General features: G+C 37.4%; 4 protein-coding genes across 5 annotated transcripts; 3 read left to right on the top strand and 1 right to left on the bottom strand.

Annotated features, from left to right (window-relative positions):
• The first annotated feature begins 869 nt into the window (after positions 1–869).
• Positions 870–9280, top strand: alox12 (arachidonate 12-lipoxygenase). Its single transcript, XM_052559988.1, has 15 exons — positions 870–1135; positions 3362–3505; positions 4048–4252; positions 4357–4438; positions 4537–4659; positions 4826–4932; positions 5601–5773; positions 5863–6006; positions 6177–6380; positions 6526–6612; positions 6795–6964; positions 7117–7238; positions 7976–8076; positions 8213–8383; positions 8581–9280. The coding sequence occupies exons 2-15, from the start codon at positions 3362–3364 to the stop codon at positions 8758–8760; spliced, it is 2013 nt and encodes a 670-aa protein (XP_052415948.1). The 5' UTR covers positions 870–1135; the 3' UTR covers positions 8761–9280.
• A 140-nt stretch (positions 9281–9420) lies between these two features.
• Positions 9421–10967, bottom strand: rnaseka (ribonuclease, RNase K a). 2 transcript variants are annotated; one of them, XM_052559997.1, is made up of 4 exons: positions 10865–10967; positions 10682–10760; positions 10148–10230; positions 9421–9977 (listed from the first exon to the last, which is right to left on the bottom strand). In XM_052559997.1, exons 2-4 carry the CDS (start codon positions 10757–10759, stop codon positions 9833–9835), a joined length of 306 nt encoding a protein of 101 aa, XP_052415957.1. In that variant the 5' UTR covers position 10760; positions 10865–10967; the 3' UTR covers positions 9421–9832. The 2 variants fall into 2 exon arrangements, with proteins under 2 accessions (XP_052415957.1, XP_052415956.1); XM_052559996.1 differs by having other exon boundaries at positions 10682–10938.
• A 530-nt stretch (positions 10968–11497) lies between these two features.
• Positions 11498–15528, top strand: si:dkey-6n21.12 (schwannomin-interacting protein 1). Its single transcript, XM_052559992.1, has 7 exons — positions 11498–11846; positions 13108–13325; positions 13496–13611; positions 13703–13790; positions 13948–14109; positions 14745–14862; positions 14947–15528. The coding sequence occupies exons 2-7, from the start codon at positions 13119–13121 to the stop codon at positions 15045–15047; spliced, it is 792 nt and encodes a 263-aa protein (XP_052415952.1). The 5' UTR covers positions 11498–11846; positions 13108–13118; the 3' UTR covers positions 15048–15528.
• Positions 15529–15667: 139 nt separating this feature from the next.
• On the top strand, positions 15668–18751 carry si:dkey-6n21.13 (P2Y purinoceptor 3). Its single transcript, XM_052559990.1, has 2 exons — positions 15668–15920; positions 16778–18751. Exon 2 carries the CDS (start codon positions 16919–16921, stop codon positions 18155–18157), a length of 1239 nt encoding a protein of 412 aa, XP_052415950.1. The 5' UTR covers positions 15668–15920; positions 16778–16918; the 3' UTR covers positions 18158–18751.
• Positions 18752–19094: the final 343 nt, after the last annotated feature.

The following is a 19094-nucleotide window of genomic DNA, read 5'->3' on the forward strand; positions in this document are numbered from 1 at the left end:
TACTTCATGAGGTTAAATGTACACATAGAGCAGGAATCTCCAACCCTGATCCTGGAGACCTATCATCCTGCAGACTTCAGTTCCAACCCTGCTCCAACACACTTGTCTGTAATTATCAAGTAGCCATGAACACCTTGAAATGGAAATCTTTTGTAACATTATACTGATGTTTAATCCCACACTTTTGAACAGCAGTGCCATAAAACGTATCCGAGGACAACTATCAGAAAAAGGGACGTGCTTACACTGCACCACATCATGTCCGTCATGTACTTCCTCAACACCAAATACGTTTTGCATATATTTAAGCCTTCTGCCAAGACTAAATGCACACATGCTCAACCTGAAAGTTTTTAAATGTTTTTTTTTTTTTGCACTCTGTATGTTTTAATGACATTTTAAGTTTATATGTTTTGTAAAACCCTGAAACGTCTGGTAATAAAAGATATTCAGGACCAAAAATTGAGATGATAATGTGAAATAAACCACCAGAAAAAAATGAAATGTCTTGGCATTTGCCAGAACACTGTAAAAAAGTAAAATATTGCTTGTAATTCTGAACAGAACAGCATTCTTTACAAATAAATTCTTTGCAGTGACAAGCTTTAACACTTTGACTTCCTAACTGAAGTGTTGCTAGAAGTCTAGCTGAAATATGATTGTGCTGTCTCAGACAGTTCATGTGAACGTTTCACATAGACTTCAGGGAGGTTTCACAAGTTCAGTACAAAAAAATATTGTTTAACCTTGTGGTTTTTCTATGAGCTAGTACTAACCACTTCCTTGAAGTTAATAGCAAAGAAAAAATGAATAAACAAACGAAGAGGTTAAAATATCAGTCCATAGAGGACTGTGACAGAAAAGGCTAAAGGGGTGGGAGAGGGGGAAGGACTGGACAGGAGGTATGAGGGAGGAGACCAGTAGAGACAGAACATTTCAAAGCAAATATCTGCCTGATTCAGTCAGTGAAACTGGAAGGTCAGTGAAAAGTCAGTTGATGTGTACAAAGGGGTTTGCAACAGGCTTAAATGAAAGAAGGAAAGTAGTTGGTTGAGAAAAAAGCAAGAGAAACTACAGCAGAGGAGCAACACAAAAAGCTGATTTTTACCACCACACCATTCTCAAAAAAAAAAAGGTAAATTATTTTTCAGATTTCTGTCAATTTATTTGAACACATTTAAGCAATTCCAATGGGTTTCTAATGCTTTCTGTTGATTTAAGTTAAATATATGAGTGTTTCTTCACAGGTTGCCTCACTGGTAAGTAATCTGTGAACCTCTGTCAATTGGAATAACTAGTCTGCTTTAAGCTAATTTAAGACCTTCAAGTCATATTTCCTGATGGCCATAAAATGAAGTTGTTTCTATGCTTTTAGGCTATGTATGTGTGTCTGTGTGCTATATATGCAAAACATTTTATGCACCTGTACAGAGTGCAGTTTTATTAGCCAGTGTAATGGACAGAGAAACGAGCTTGCTCTTAAAATATCTTGGTGAAACCAATCTGATAAAAGTTTTTCTAGATGCGTGGCTGTTGGTGAAAGATGACCAAACTTGATAAACTTGAACTAGAAAAGCGTGAGAAAAGCTACTACAACAGCAACAACTAATGAAACTCTTTATCAAATACTAAAAAAGTTTTAAGTTGTATAAACACATTAATTAACACTGAACAATAGCATATCTTAAATTAATATTTACCTAGATTAATAAATGCTGTAAAAAAAACATTCATAATGCATAACTAACAAATAAATCTTATTCTAAAAATGTTCCCTTCTGTTCCTTATTATTAATACTTTACTGTCATATTTTTTTCCTACTGTAAATACCGCATGCACAATGGACTCTTTCTTTTCAGTTTGACTTGTGTTCTATTATAACAACAGGGAAGCTCACTAGATCAAATTACGCTGAAGTGTCTACCTGCATTTGAATCTTTTCTGTCTCATAATACATTGAGGGGTTTTGTTCTATTCAAGACCATATGCTGATCTGACTGTAGGTGTGTCTTGGTTTCGTGTTATTGTTTACCTATTATTCTGTGAAAACAGGGGATAAAGCTCAAGGGAGATCATTCTTATGCAAGAAATCCTCTTCAAGCACTCACTTTTTTTCCACTTTCACTTCCACCATACATTGCTTTCTTTTGTAATCATCCAGTGCAGACAGAAATTGATTGCACAATACTTTGAGGCAACAGATTAACATGTGCTATAACACTCTATTAGATGGTTTAAATAGCATATTCATGATGTGGATCTCCTGTTCCACCACATCCCAAAGCTGCTCTATTTGACTGAGATTTGGTGACTGGAGGCCGCTTGAGTAGTGAACTCATTGTCATGTTCAAGAAATAAGTCTGAGATGATTTGAGCTTTGTGACATGCTGCATTTTCCTGCTGGAAGTAGCCATCAGAAAATGGGTACACTGTAGTCATAAAGGGATGGACATGGTCAGCAACAATACTCAGGTAGGCTGTGGCGTTTAAATAATTCTCAGTTGGTACTAAGAGGCCCAAAGCATGCCAAGTGTCCCCCACACCATTACACCACCCCCAGTCTGAACCGTTGAGACAAGGCAGGATGGATCCATGCTTTCATGTTCTTCACACCAAATTCTGACCCTACCATCTGAATGTCGCAACAGAAATCAAGATTCATCAGAACAGGCAACACTTTTCCAATCTTCTATTGTCCAATTTTGGTGAGCCTGTGCAAATTGTTGCCTCCGTTTCCTGTTCTTAGCTGACAGGACCGGCAACAGGTGTGGTCTTCTCCTGCTGTAGCCCATCTGCTTCAGGGTTCAACGTGTTGTGCGCTCAGAGATGGTATTCTGGATGCCTTGGTTGTAATGAGTGGTTATTTGAAATACTGTTGCCTTTCTATCATCTCTAGCTAGTCTGCCCAATCTCCTCTGACCTCTGACATCAACAAGGCATTTTTGTCCACACAACTGCCACTTAGTGGTTATTTTCTCTTTTTTGGGACTGTTCTCTGTAAACCCTAGAGATGTCTGTGTGTAAAAATCCCAGTAGATCAGCAGTTTTTGAAATACTCAGAACAGCCCGTCTGGCATTCGACATTCAAAGTCACTTAAATCCCCTTCCTTCCCCATTCTGATGCTCGGTTTGAAGTTTCGGTCTGGTTTTCAAGTCTTCTTCACCACATCTAGATGCCTAAATCCATTGAGTTGCTGCCATGTGATTGACCGATTAGCAATTTGTGTAACCAAGCAATTGAACAGGTGTACCTACAGTAATAAAGTGGCCAGTGAGAGCTTATATATATATATATATACTGTACATTTCTCTGAAGACAATAAACTACAGTTACATACAATTGTATATGTATGTGTGCAGATGGAGTACAAAGTGACAGTGGCCACCGGGACCTCCGAATATTCAGGAACCAATAACTATATATACGTGACTCTGGTTGGAGAGAAAGGAGAGAGTGAGAAAACTGTGCTGGACAATCCAGGCCTAGACTTTCGCAGAGGAGCGGTGAGCAAACATAACTATTATTTCCTCTTTTCTCTCTAGAGCAGTGGAGATCTTTTTATTTTATTTAAATGTGACAATGGATAATAATGCTATGAAAATAATCACATTTTCAAAAAAGAAAAAAGAATCTCTCTTAAAAAGTAGAGTAGTAGTAAAACACACACACACACACACCAATATTAAAATTTTGACCAATAATGTTCAGAAAAATAATGGTGTATATTTTTAAATAATAGCCAATAACTGATAAATGACTTAATTATTTTGAACTATTGTCTAAAAAATTCAGATAAAACACTAACAACTATAAACAAACATTTTAGATGATACAAGTGAATTTAGACATCATGTTATAATGCACAATATTAAAAACTCATTTTGAGATTTGTTAAATATTTAAAGGTGTTATTAAATTATTTAATTAAATGATGGCGAAATGTAATCTAAATGTACAAAATATGAAATAATCTAAATATGCAATACTGACTAATAATAATGAATTTAAACCTCTCTTATATTGATATATTCCAATCATTTTATAGGTGGATGATTACACAGTTAAAAGCACTGCTGGTTTGGGTCCCCTGATACTGGTGCGCCTGGAGAAGCAGAAGTACTGGGTGGAGGATAACTGGTTCTGCCGTTATGTCAAAGTCAGTGTACCTGGACAAAGATGCAGCTATACTTTTCCCTGTTACCGTTGGCTAGTGGGAGACAAAGTGGTGGTAGAGCTGAGAGAAGGCACAGGTCAGTTATGTTGAACTGCAAATGCAATAACAACTAAGACCAATCTGAGTTCAAAATGAATCCACATGATTAAATCCTCAACTCCGGTTCCTTTTCTCTCATAGCCAAAAAGGTCAACGATGACACTTTGCCACTGGAAATATCTCACAGAAACGCAGAGCTTCAGGAGAGGCAAAAAATATACAGGTCTTCAAGGCAACTCCATACACTGAACTTATCATTACATTGCTATCTTTGTAAAGAATGTACTAAATCCTTGTTGAACTCTGTGTCTCACCTATCAGATGGCTTGCATGGGCCCCAGGCATTCCAAAATGCATTGATGCCAAGACAGAGGCTGATCTGCCCCAGGACGCTCGCTTTGACAACGAGAAGCGCAGTGACTTTGTGGGATCCCTTCACTATGCGTGAGTAAAATGCTCTATGGGGTTTTGCAGTGCAAGTATTGTTATATTAGAGTGACTTGATATTTAAAGATGCATAAGCTGATGTGTTCCCCTGTCTATGCATCATTTAATTACTATTACATTCATCTAATAACTCAATTAATTTGTACACTGTTTGGCTTCTCAGGCTTTTGGAGCTCTCTCTGAAAAAGCTGGCAATCAAGTTCGGGAAGTCCTGGGACGACCTCGACGACTTCAAAAGGATCTTCTGGAAGCTAAGAAGTCCTATAGCTGGTAACAATCGCTAAATCTTCACTTGTTTAGCTAAATGCCTAGCTTAGTTACCACAAAATATGCATTCCATGCAAATCACTTCATTTCTTAGAAAGCTCTCTTCCTAGAAAATGTCATTCTGTAACATGTTTATGTAACGCAGCTATGTGTAGGAGTCATGTATGTCATGTCACAATTTTACATTTACGCCCTCTCTTGGAGAAACTCTTGGACAACAAAAACCAATAATTCATTAAAAAGCACTTACCTACTCGTGAGTCTCATGAACTTTACATGCTGTTTTAGTGTCTGAGAGAAAAATGAGCAACACGTTATCTGGAGTAAAAAGGAGACTGTGTTGTTCGTTGTTTAATGTAAAATAAACATATTTAAAATTACCATGAAGGGCATACAGGTGAGCAGTTATAAAAACAGCTGGAGGTAGCTCTCTATCAGGCGCTATTTTTGTTCGACGTTACTTACCTCATAAATATGCAAATGAGAACGTAACCCAGGGGTTAGAGTTGCAGTGACGCAGTGAAATATTTAAACCTGTTTTAGCTGTTCGTTGATTGATTTTTGTTTATTGGCTTGATTTAAAATAATCATTGCAGAATCAACCTACTTACAAATGTTTCTAAATGTTATTAAATTTAATAAAATGACTTTGTGATCAATATTCTGAATAGAATACACCATGAACCACTGGAAAGAAGACTGGTTCTTTGGTTACCAGTTCCTCAATGGCTCAAACCCACGTATGATTACCAGGTGCAAAGAGCTGCCCTCAAACTTCCCTGTCACTGGAGACATGGTGCAGTCTTCTCTGATACCTACAACCACGCTGAAGGAGGAACTCAAAGTGAGAGTTTAGTGCTTATTTTCATAAACACAATGGTTTCTTGGAACAGTAGATCTAATATTTACGTTTCTTTGTCTCTCCTGCTAAAGAAAGGAAATATATTTCTGGTTGATCATGGGATAATGGATGGGATTCCTGCCAATGTAATCCGGGACAAGACACAGCACATAGCTGCCCCTATTTGCTTACTGTATGAGCATCCTGAGAAAGGTCTCATTCCCATCGCCATACAGGTAAAACCTGCTGACTCGCATTTATTATCATAATGATCTGGGACGAATATAAAGCAGAATTTTCCTCAATGTATTCATACCTCCATCACTTGAAAATCTGTTTTGAAAAAAAAAAGATAAAAAACATGTAAACATGAATTCTGCTGATTGTTCTTCTCCCTTCCTTTCAGCTTGAACAGAAACCTGATAAGGACACACCCATATTTCTACCTAGCGACCCACCTCTGGCCTGGTTGTTGGCTAAGATGTGGGTTCGTCACGCTGAGTTCCAGGTCTTTCAGTTGTTATCACATCTGCTTCGGACACACTTGATGGTAGAAGTGATCTGTGTGGCCACACTCCGTCAGCTGCCAGCTGTTCACCCTATATATAAGGTTAGAGGAAGTCTATAGGAATGCTTTTTAGGAAAGATACATTTGCATGTGTAGTTAGATAATCACAGTTATTTCAAAATCTCTCATTAGTTAAATTAGATGTATTGTATGCTAAGGATCTTCTTTACTTTTTCTCTTATTGCAGCTCTTGGCTCCACACCTAAGGTATACACTTGAGATTAATTGTCGTGGAAGAACACAGCTCCTCTCAATGGATGGCATCTTCAAAAAGGTGAGTAAACAAATACTAAAAAATATATATATATAATCTTTTTAGCACCTTGAGCTTTGATCACTGGATGTTTAGTGGTCTTGTATCTTATCACCCACTAAAACCAGCCAACCACAACGTAACTGTAGTGTATTTTTAATTCACTAAGTAGGTCATACATTTCAAAAAAAATTGTTTTTCAGGTGGTATCAACAGGTGGACAGGGACTGTTGATTCTGGCCCAGAGGGAATATAAAGTATTAACCTATCGCTCGCTCCAGCCCAAACTGGACTTCTTGGACAGAGGAGTTACTAAACTGAGAGACTATTTCTACAGGGACCATTCCATGATGCTGTGGAATGTAATTCAAAAGTAATGTATTTAAATAGGACTTCTTTATTCAGATTTAATTCTTATGCTTGTAGATGTGCAATAGATATAATTCTTTTTGACATTTGCATGTGAAAACTCACATCAGGCCTATTTCCTTAAACACTATTTTTCTCTTTCTCTTTCTCTCTCAGTTTTGTTTCAGGAATAGTTTCCCTGTACTACAAGAGTGATAGTGAAGTTGAACAGGACTCAGAACTTCAGGCGTGGATTCATGATGTGGCTGTGGAGGGCTTTGTGGATGTGCCTCATTTTGGTAAGAAATGAATGGCCTACATGACTGCATCACGGGACCCATAAATGTCCTGTAGTGGATCAAGAACCCTGGGAAGTGTATTTTTTTTAGGCTTAACATATACTCTACAGTTTGAAAGGTTGTTGTCAGTACCTTGTTTTTAAAAGAAATTAATACTTTTATTTTGAAGGATGCACTAAATCGAGCAAAAAAAGACAGTAAAGACATTTATAATGTTACAATGATTTCTGTTTCAAATGAATGGTGTAGTTTTTACGTTTTATTATAAAGAATCCTGAAAAATGTATCTTGGTTTCCACAAGAGACTATTTTGGTGAACACTGGGGACTTTTTTCCAAAAATAATTGTATCAATCTTGCCAACCCTAACATTTTGGACGCTAATAAAAATCATCCAATACAATACACAAATACATGTCACCGATATATTGCATTTTAAAAATGGTCAAAAGACATCAGTGGGATAGATACACATGCTGCATGTCAGATGAACCATTTAGTCTAAATTAAACAGGAAAAGAAGTAATAAAGCACATAAAGACTTATAATACAGTGACCCCTTGTGGTCACTAGGGGAAGAAACATGTCTCATCACAATGAACTACATGAGCTGTTTGCCTTGTGCTTTTGTGTGAAGGAACTGAATACAGAGAGAGAGAAAAATAATGAGAATAAGCAAAATAAATGGCACTTGAAATTTAATCTTACAAGTAACTATTCACGTTTCTTGCATGTCAGGCCTAGCCAGTGAGCTGAAGACAAAAGAAGAACTCATCACACTGTTAAGCGTGGCGATCTTTACCAGCACAGCACAACATGCAGCCACCAACAATGGACAGGTAACTAACACATCACATTTGATCAAATTTAAATGATTTCTCATTATACTGAATGCAGGTTACCAGACATTAAGTGTGTTACCTAAAAATCAGTTTACAAGGCATTATCAATTTGGTCTCCCTCTCTGTACTGTAGTTTGATTGGTGTGCATGGGTTCCCAACACACCCTGCACCATGCGGCACCCTCCACCAAAAGACAAGGATGCTGTCACCATGGGCATGATCATGGACACCCTCCCTGATATCAGCCAGTCCTGTGTGCAGATGGCCATCACATGGCATTTGGGCAGAGCGCAGCCGGATGCGGTGAGTCAACAGCACAGGCCGTCACAACTGTGCCTTTATTTTATTATTTATGCTCGTACAAGTACAATATAATTCATATTTCTAAGTAACATGGGACTATATCCATCCAAAGTAAATTTCCTTCCATTAAAATTAATTAGCCTTTGACAGATTATCACAGTGATGACTTTAACAGTTGTTTCCTCTCTTTTCTTCAGATTCCAATGGGCCAGTATGTGGAACAGTACTTTACTGAGCCTGCTGCTTTGAGGGTGATTGATAAATTCAGAAAGGAGCTGAAAGAACTGGAGGAGCAGATAATAGCTCAGAATGAGGGACTGGAACTGCAGTACCTCTATCTGTGCCCAAGCCGCATGGAAAATAGCATCACCATTTAAAGAAAACACTCAGTCCAAATTTATGTGTATATGCATCTGGGAGAATTTTCCTGAGCTAAATCTTAAAGTTAGCACACATTCAGATTACACTCAAAGTCTTTTTTTTGTGCCTTTCCTAGCTATAACTGAGACCTATGCCTTTCTCAGGAATGATGGCAGAAATACTGTGACATAATTATGTAATTTGTTTAGTTTGTAACACTTTTTAAATAATTAAGTAGTTTTATGTTTTCTACCTTCCTTTTCATGAGCAGTATTTTTTTTTTTTAATTTAAAAAAAAAAAAAACCTTTGTCAGAAGCCACTGTTTGAGTGGTGCTGAACTGAGTTCTGTGGATTTTTACTCACTGCTGTAGTTTCATACACGTCATCAGCCTTGAGACAGACTTCATATATAGCCTTCTTCCAGATGAGGACAGTGAATCATGCATTACAAAACTTTTCCTATAGCTGTTTTAAAAACATGCATTGTACAGATACTTTCCATAGCAAATAAAATGTTTTTCATTATTTGTATTGAATTTTTTAATCCCATTTAACCTTCAGTACTTAAGCATGAGAGTATTTGTTTCCAGTTTCCAGTTATTCATCTAAAATTTTAAACCCATGTTGACTGAGAGACAAGGTCTACACTTATTTACTCCTATAGTGACATACATACTTCGGCAAAATCTTGAGTCATTTATTGCAACAACAGAACCATTGTGACCATGTAAAATTCCAATCAACATTTACTTAAACAGAATTAATATATGATAGGTGTTTAAGTATAAATAAAATCACAATTAAATATTTTATTTATGTCTGGTTGGTCTACTGATCAAAAGAGGACTATAAAAGTCAAATTGGGGAGGTACCACATAATCATAATGAATAAGCGCACACATGATAATTTTATGATAGGCTTCAAGATAGAAAGGCGATAAAGAAAAGCACAGTAAAATAGATCATCATTCAAACTTAAATATCTACACTCATTTAAGGCTTCATTTTTAAGGCAAATGCAGCATTAGTAAATACAAGGACAACTAAGGAATTTAGAGGTAGAGTAATACTCCAGTAACTAGGTGGTATTAATGCACCAGATATTCCTTGCGCTTGTTCAGGCGAACTTGACAAAATGACAGGATTCCAATGCCAACGTAGATTGCTGCTGCGATGAAGCAATTGTATCCAACTTGGTTGTACAAACCATAGATGTTTTGCAGTGCATTTGGCCTGAAATGAGAAAAAAGAGTGTAAGAAAAAAGAGCCAAAATCCCTTTGACAAGACTACATTTTGGACTGTCAGAGCTTCTATCATAAAGTCTTGAGAATGTGTCATTCCCCATGCTAGACAGACTTGTTTTCCAGTGTGATTAAATGAGTAAACAGCAAAAGGAACCCACCCGTCCTCCATGTCTGTATCTTTGAAAGGAACATCCTCTATGAGCACAGCTGAATGTGTGGTGAAAAAAATCCCCAGCATTGCCTAAGAGGAATAAGACATTTTGATAATCATATAGGGCCGTATTTCTCCCTTCACTGGAACGGTCTGCTAGTTTTCATATTTAGCGCCCCCACACCTTTATGTTTAAATTTTACTACTTGATTTTTCAAGTAGTTTGTAGTGAATTGGTAAGGATTTTCAATATCAATATTTTTATAATTATAACCCTCATAAAGAGCAATTTCTAGCTAAATAAATATTTATTGAAATTCCCATCACTTTAACAGGCTTGTGAATCAAGCTTTTATGATTCCCTGACATTTCTAAGTTTCCCAGGACAACAAGAACCCTGTATTGTTGTTGAAATTATGTGTGAAGGCAATTTACTACAGTCCCCCCCCCCCAAAATTAAGATGTGCTTAACGTATTTTAGAGACCTTTCAGCATAGAAAACACAAGAATAGTGACAAAATAGAGAATTAACTTAACTTACCAGCATAATGACACCCCAAATGCTCAGGACCAGTCCACATGCTGCCAGTTTAGGACCGCAGAAAAGCAAAGAAGCCATTCTATAATAGAAGTTTATCAGATTTCAGTTACTCGGAGAGATGCCAGAGGACCGTTTCAAATAAAATAAACTTTATGCAACAGTCATTTCAACTTTAAAAGTTACTTTTGTTTAAATGTTCTAGCCTCGGTGCGATCGGTGTCAACAGTCACCCGATTAAATCAGCTGACTTTAGAGGAAGCGGAAGTAGAGTGACTGAAGTGCCGAGTGCAACGTCATGAAGAGTTTGAAACAAACTTTATGCACTTCGTTCGTTTATATTAAGAGCTCATCGACTGTCTATTTATACAAAAACACTATCCACATCTATCCCAACCACCTTTAACTCGCCTCAATAAACCATTTGAGATTAGGAAATACAAAAACATCCACGTCTAATCGGTTTTTATGCATTTAAAATGTATTTTCCTTGAATTATGAAGTTTTAAAGGATGTTTTATCATCATCCGAGGGTTTATCTTAATGTTCTGTAAACATAATCTGAACTCAGCAGTTCACTGATGGTTACAATTTTGCCTTCATAAATTAGGCATGTTTAGACTTGCTGACATTTGACACCTAAACACAAACGGTTTACTTTTCATCTTAGAAACAAAACTTGTTTTGTACAGCTATCTATTAGGAGTTATAGACTACAGTCTGCTGGGATTTTAAGGATGCATTATCTAATTTTTTGTAATGTCTGCAAATTTTGAAATTGGACACCTGAAGCAGTTACATTTATGACTCTTCGCTCGTTTTCTCCTCCCTTCACGTTCTCTGCTCATAACAAAACGTCGCCAAATTCCTCTAGTTTTGGCCCTCTGCGTTGAGAAATATTTAAGTAGCAAAAATGTTGTATTGACTAAACAGGTGAACATCAATAGATATAACCCTCTTAAGAACGAAGTGTAAGAAGGGGTAAAATAGGAAGAAAATTTATCTCGATGGATGAAAAAGAGTGAAAAGGAAAACGAAGACGAGGAGGGCGCGTAACGGGACAGCGCTGAGGAAAACAAGATTTAAAGTCCAAGAAAACTATGGAAATTTATGTTTTTTGACTTGTTGGAGAGCAAGGCATAATTTACAAACACATTCCACCAAAAAAGTAAGTATACCTCTAAAAACTAAGCAACACAGAAGTTTTAGGATGCATTGTTTCAGGGCAATACGTGGCCAAACGTGAAAGCACACGGCTACATTAAAAAAGCCTTTTAATAACTGGAATGTATAAATTACGTAAAATATGTAAATATATTCCTGTTTATGATTTAAACCTAATTTCCAAATTAGTATTTTTAATGATATTTTGGGACAATGCAGTTTCTGTGTTAATACGGTAGATGGCACCTCATGTTCTGGATGTTGTAACGTTTCTAGGAAATAAAAAATGCTGAGATGTTTCGTCCATATTCTGTGAAAGACCAACAAAACACAGATGTTGCAAGAGAAGCGGCTTTACTAGTAAAATGTTACTTGTATTGAAATACACACTAGTTTATAATATTCAGGGATAAATATTCTGTTCAGTTAAAACTCAGAACTATTTTGAATTGTTAAAAGTTACTAGAACAAGTACTATAGTATTTAATAAATAAATACTAAAAAGGTAACAGGATTTGGAGTAATATATTATCCACAGCTTCCTATAGAATTGAATAGGAAGAATGTACAATTTGTTAACAATTTAATTATTACTGTAGTCACTATTGCTATATGCATAATATAATATGAATAATATTCTTGTAAGGGAAATAGGTACTGGACAGTAATTAAAAAGTGCTACATTATAGTATAATTACATACTATAATTAAAAAGTACTTAATGGTACTTTAGTACTTTATGGTACTATAGTACTATAAACAGACATAGATACTAATTAATTTTAAGGAGTAAATTTTAAAATGATTTTGCCATATATGGGTGAGTCTGTCCAGATCTGATGATGCCAGTTTCTATTAAAAAATTACTAAGGCAGTCTTAGTATCTCTAATGTTTAGCGAGTCGGACTTGTAACCCAAAGGTTGCAGGTTCGATTCTCAGGGTCCGGCAGGGATTGTCAGTGGGGGGAGGAGGGGGGGGGGGTTACCAGCGCTCTCTCCACCCTCAATACCACGACTGAGGTGAGACCCTTGAGCAGGGCACCGAACCCAAAACTGCTCCCCGGGTGCCGCAGCATGTGTGTGCACTTGGATGAGTTAAATGCAAAGAACAAATTCCAAGTATGGGACACCATACCTGGCTACATGCCACATCACGTCCTTTCCTTTAAAACCATTTGGTGTTATAGAATTGTTATTTATTAAAAAAATTTATTGTTTTCACCTAAAATATATTGTCTTCTTGATCCCCCCTCTTATTCTGTTAGGGACCTTGAGAATGGATGGGGAAAAAGAAAAAGAGCGGGAGAGAGGAGATGAAAAAGAGAGTGATGAGACAGAGGAGGATGCAGAGGGGGCAGCCTTATTATGGCAAGAGGGATACCCTGATGATGACCTGGGCTTACCCATCATGCACTGGGAGGATCTGAGTCTCCGTATTGCTGAACTTGAGAAGCAACAAGAAGAGCGAAGACAGAGGGAAAAGGTCTGAAAGAGAGTAAAGATAGTAATGTGCATTAAACGGTAAAAGATTAAAAAACAAATGACACTTCATGTTTTGGATTAGCAAGTGCTACAGTTCTTTTTACTATACTCCTTGACTACTTATCTACCATAACAGCCACAGTGAATTTATGCTGGGATGTTTTTCTGCAGGACTTAGACAGGCTGACAGTAGACTGGCCAGAAATCAGAGGGCTGAGCAGTCACAGAGAAACCTATGAGGACATGGAGGACGATTGCAACAGTCGCCTGACTGCCCTGACAACAAGGTCATGCAGATTTCATAAATCTCAACTACTTTTCTATTCACTTCCTCGCAATTTGAATAAAATCTATAGCAAAAGTGCTTTATTATTATAGGCTTCAGAGCCAGATGAATCTACAGCTTTGCTTCATTAACAACAGTGAAAGTGAAGAGGAAGAAGAGGAAATGGAGGCAAAGAACAAGGTACAATAAATTGCAATATTGACATTTTCACAATTAATCAACACACTGTAATGTAAACAATGTGATATTTAAGACACATCTTTGTTCATGTCTGTTATTGATGGGATAACCTGGTATGATTAATACTTGCTTTTAATGCTCTTTGTTACCTTTTCAGGTGGCAAAACAGTCCAGTAAGAGTGGCAGCAATCAGAGGTTAGAGAAAGAAAGTAGTTCAAGCTCTGCATCGGCTAAGAAAAGCAAATCAAGAGGGTTCAAGAATGATGTCAGAGCTGCGCTGAGTGTACTCAGACATAAATTGAGATTGGAGCACAAACAGGTTAGAAAAGAGCACATACTCATAACTTCAAGCACACTTATTCAAATAGTTAGGCATTATTTTCTATTAGGTGTGTAGATGCCATGTTCATTACACTACCATTCAAATATTTGGGGTCAGTAAGATTTATTTTTAAAGAAATTAATACTTTTATTGAGCAAGGATGCATTAATTTTATCAAAGCTGACAGTAAAGACTTTTACATTTATATATATAAAAAAAAATCATTTTTAAATAAATGCTGTTCTTTTGAAAATTATGTTCAGCAAAGAATCCAGAAAAAAATAATAATCACAGTTTCCACAACAATATTAAGCGGCACAAGGGTTTTCAGCATTGGTAATAATAATAAGGTTTTTTGTGCACCAAATCAGCACAGAATTCTGAAGGTTCATGTGACACTAATGGCAGCTGAAAATTCAGCTTTGCCATCACAGGAATAAAACACATTTTACAATAAGTACAAATATAATACAAACATAATACAGTTTTTACTGTTTATTATCAAATAAACACAGCTTTAGTGAGCATAAGATACTTTCAAAAACATTTTTAAATCTTACCATCCCTAAACTTTTGAATGTTTCTGTATAAATGCAAAGTTGTAATTGTACTTTCCTAAACCCCAATCACAGACTATAGCTCCCAGTGAGGCTGTCAGAGAAAGGAAGCACTACGAAAGAAATGACTTGAAGAATTTCAGCTTGAAGGAGTTGAAAGCGCTGAGGACCTCACTAAGCAAAGACATTCATGGTAAGCCTAAGTATTCTTTTACATATTGCGTTAAATTGCTGATGTCTGTTGTGAATAATTGAGCAAGTCTGTGTATGTGTGTAGACCTCAGTTCAGAGCTGGTGGGTCGACTTCTCACAAGGGACCAACTGAGAACAGAGCAAGACGCCATGCTGCTGGAGGTACAAGATATGACATCACTCTGATGCGCAAAAAAAAACAAGTATTTCCACTAAAGAACAAAATGACGGGACCCTTCCTTTACAAGACTGTCCGTGAGCTGCCTGAACTAATTGACTTCACTGTGAAAAGCTGCAGCACTCCATCATCACTTCAAAAGACTTTTTCAGACTTTTACAGTATTATTCTTGACATTTGTAAGACACAGATGAGGGTTTAAAACTGCAGTTTACACTCTTACAGTTGCAAGATCTAACTGATAAAGCAACAAAGCGGCAAAAGACAATATACAGTATCTCATGACATGCTCTTTTGCTCAATATTACTTTAATTTTTTCGTTCCAAAGCCAATTATGCCAAGCCTCACATGTTAAGACATGGCTCATAAAATGCTACAACGTATATGTGTGTACGTACATTGATTTAAATATCCATAACTGGATTGTTTGTGTCACTGTTTGTGAAATACTTAAATATTATTTTGTGGAATAAAAAGGAATTCAGTAAGATTGTATATGTGTTCTGTTTTGTTAAATTGGTATAATATTGCTCTATTCTACTGTGTGTATTTTGCCTAGCCAGAGTTTGTGTTGTCAAAAGGCCAGCTCAGCACTAATAGAGGAAAGAAGAAAGAGGGAGGGACAGATCATGGAGCAAGAGATGACCAAGGAGGGTTGGATTGAGAGAATGGTCAAAATAGTTCATGGAACTGATGTGAAAGGGAAATATTCAGGGCTGAAAGACTAAGCCGTCACTGCATCCAGATCTTCTTCGATTTGCTCTTTTTGATAGTCAACTTTGCTGTAACTGTGTTGGAATAGAGGTGTTCCTCTGGTTTTATTTGTACTGAGATTCTTAGTTTTTTTTTCTAAAACGGATTTTATTGATCTACGAAATAGGTAAGTGAAAGATTTTGAACTGCTTATTACCAGATGTAATAGCTATTTTTCGCTGTCCATGCGTATGTCAATGATGTTTCACAATTTATAAACTCATATTTTGCTTACCCAGCTAAATTTATATGTGTATCTTGTCTATAAATATTCTTGTCTTTTTAGTCTCACTATTAAATAAGTTTTCAGCTATGCAGAGCAGTGAACTCTTGCAATATGTGGGTAATGTGAAGGGTTGTTTGCACTGTTTATGGTGTTGTCTGATTCCCCAACTAAGGACCTTGTTATTTATTCAGCCAAAGCAGACTACCTTAATGTCATTTAGTGACCTTCAGGTACTCACTGATTTATTTACATAGTGTCTTATATGTCTGAGAAGTGGTAGGCAATAAGCAATTCACCATGAGCTCAGTCAGCTGTGCGCTAACTTTACCGGGAGGTGGGGATAGCCATGACATCCATAGAATCCCAAAGGATGTTTAATGTGCAAATGGAGCCAGAGGGAGACTAGACGTAGTTTAACAAAGGCTGAAAGTTTCGAAAGCTGGCAATAACGTATCATTTATAATTGTTTCGAGGAAGAGGGATGGGATAGAGAGTTCTAGTGTGAGGAATGGGGTGAGGGGTGGGTAAGATAGAATAGAACATTGAGGGGAAGTGTGGTTACTGTTTGATGGGTTAATGAAGTGAAAAGGGTCTGAATCAGCAGCATATATAGGCCTACCTATGCGCAAACAGTATCAGGGATTGTGAAAGAGAAAGGGGGATGCGGGGAGGGCTTGTGTGGGATGACGGCTGCTTTTAAAGGTTTTGGCAAGCTGGTACTTTTTTTGTGCATCCTAACACCAATGTATGTCTCATAGATGTTAAACTAGACCACAAGGAGGAGATCGTTGGATCTTCAAACAAACTTGTTCGTTGGAGAAGACGTGGTTTCAGAAGCATAAAAATGGGAGGATGAAACCAGGACGCTCCGTAAGAATCCGATTAGGAACTAGCCTACAATGACGACAAGTGCGCCTACTGTTTTTTTTGAAACAGAGAAGGGGGCAGATGCCCAGCTTTCCTCCTCAAACAACTCTTCAGTTGCTGCCTCCTGCAATATTGATGAGTCCTACAAGTACATCTTCTTGCCCATTTGCTACTCCTTTACATTTGTCTTCAGTATAACCCTTAACTTTGTGGTTCTCTACCGTTCCTTTCGACACACCAGGCACTGGAACGCGTCCCTGATTTACATGGTGAACCTAGCCACAACAGACTTCATGTATGGTTTATCCCTGCCCTTTTTGGTGGCCAGTTATGTCATGCGGGACGACTGGGTGTTTGGAGACTTCATGTGCCGTCTAGTGCGTTTCCTCTTCTACTTCAACCTCTACTGCAGCATCTTCTTCCTCACTTGCATATCAGTGCACCGCTACCTAGGCATCTGCCACCCCATGAAGACCATCACCTTGGAGACCAAACGAGCAGTTAAGGGCACTTGTGTTCTGGTGTGGATTGCCGTTTTTGCACTAACATGCCCAATTTTCCGTTTTGCAAAGACACAGAATCTTCCACGTGAAGGTAAGGGCTCGAGGGAGATGTTCATTAATTGCTGGGATGATGCAATTGATAAAGAATTCCATGATTACATCCCTTATGGGGTCACGCTTCATTTCTTGGGCTTTTTTGTGCCGTTCAGCATCATTGCCTGGTGCTACTCACGTGTAGTGTTAACAATATTTCGGACGCTGCACTCTCAACCTCCTCCTCCTCAAAGAGTCAGAAGTGGGACGGGCTGTGAAAGTGTCGCAGGAATTGGGGGAGAGGGCATGTCAATCATCTTGGGGGCTCAATCACCTTATGTCAACAGACGGCGCAAGTCCATCAAGACCATAATTACCATCACTCTCCTCTTTGCTCTTTGCTTCTTCCCCTTCCATGTCACTCGCACTATTTTCCTACTACTGAAAGTGACGAGTAAGGTGCAGTGCCACACCTTGCGCATGGTTTCCATCTGTTATAAAATCACTCGACCGCTGGCATCATTCAATGCCTGGCTGAATGCACTACTTTACTTTCTTACTAAAGAGAAAAACGGGCCCTGTTGTCAAAAACCTGAACATGCCCATCATGGCCTGCTATGGCCACTTAAAATGCTGGGAAAAGGAGAGGAAGAGGAGAATGAATTTGAAGAGATAAGGAACCACAAGGAAAATGGTCCAACAGATAAAAAAAATACACACAGAGGCCTGCCTTAAGCAATGAGCAGGTAAACATGTGACAGCCCAGGACATCAACAAGTGAACCTGGTGGACCTGCCTTCATATGGGATTTATTTGAAACAAACAGATGTTTTTGTTATATTCTCTGTATTTGTATATTTCTGTGTGTTCACATTAAACATGGAGGATCTTGTAGTTTTGTATTTTCAAGACCCCTTAAAGATTGTTTTACTTGTTGATTGCCTGGGTGGTTAGTTTATATATATATATATATATTAGTTATTGTGTATGTATATGTATAAGGTTGAATATTGATTTAGTTTTAGTAATTGCAAACACACACACATATATAGAATAATAAGTTAATTTATAAGGTGTCTTATGTCTGCAGTTGTTGGCATACCTCAGGGTGGACACATTTCGTGCAGGGTCTATGTTTAGCGCTGTCATGGATTAATATGTCATGTTGTGAATAATTAAACTGTTCTAATAAACATTTTCTGAACCTGTTTAAATGAAAATCTAATTATGACTGTGATCTTTTGAAGTCACTATACATTATTAAGCACTCTTTCAGATTGGGATGTCTTTGTGTGTGTACAGAATCTAAATTTATTGTAGAATAAAATTCTTAAGGGTCAAAGTGTCCGTTTGGGCATCTTGTTTACAATATATTTCTTTATAAGTATAAGGTAAAAAAATGTTTTACATAGGCCTATTTGAAAATACTGATTGTTCTAAATACATGTCTTTATAATTCATTCATTTAGCATACTTACAAAGTGGCTTTTTTTACATACACTGGACATGAGTACATCAGAACAGCACAAGCAGCCTACCCTTTGTCCTTCCGTCTTTCTAAAATAAGTTTAAACCAGATGATCCACGAAAGACCTCAGCTTCATAGACTGTTATTACTACTTGGTATTACATTGGTTAATGATCAGCTGTCCTGTTGCAAGATTTTCTGAAA

The sequence above is a fragment of the Carassius gibelio genome, chromosome B7 (genome assembly GCF_023724105.1).
Source record: "Carassius gibelio isolate Cgi1373 ecotype wild population from Czech Republic chromosome B7, carGib1.2-hapl.c, whole genome shotgun sequence".
Taxonomy (NCBI): Eukaryota; Metazoa; Chordata; class Actinopteri; order Cypriniformes; family Cyprinidae; genus Carassius; species Carassius gibelio.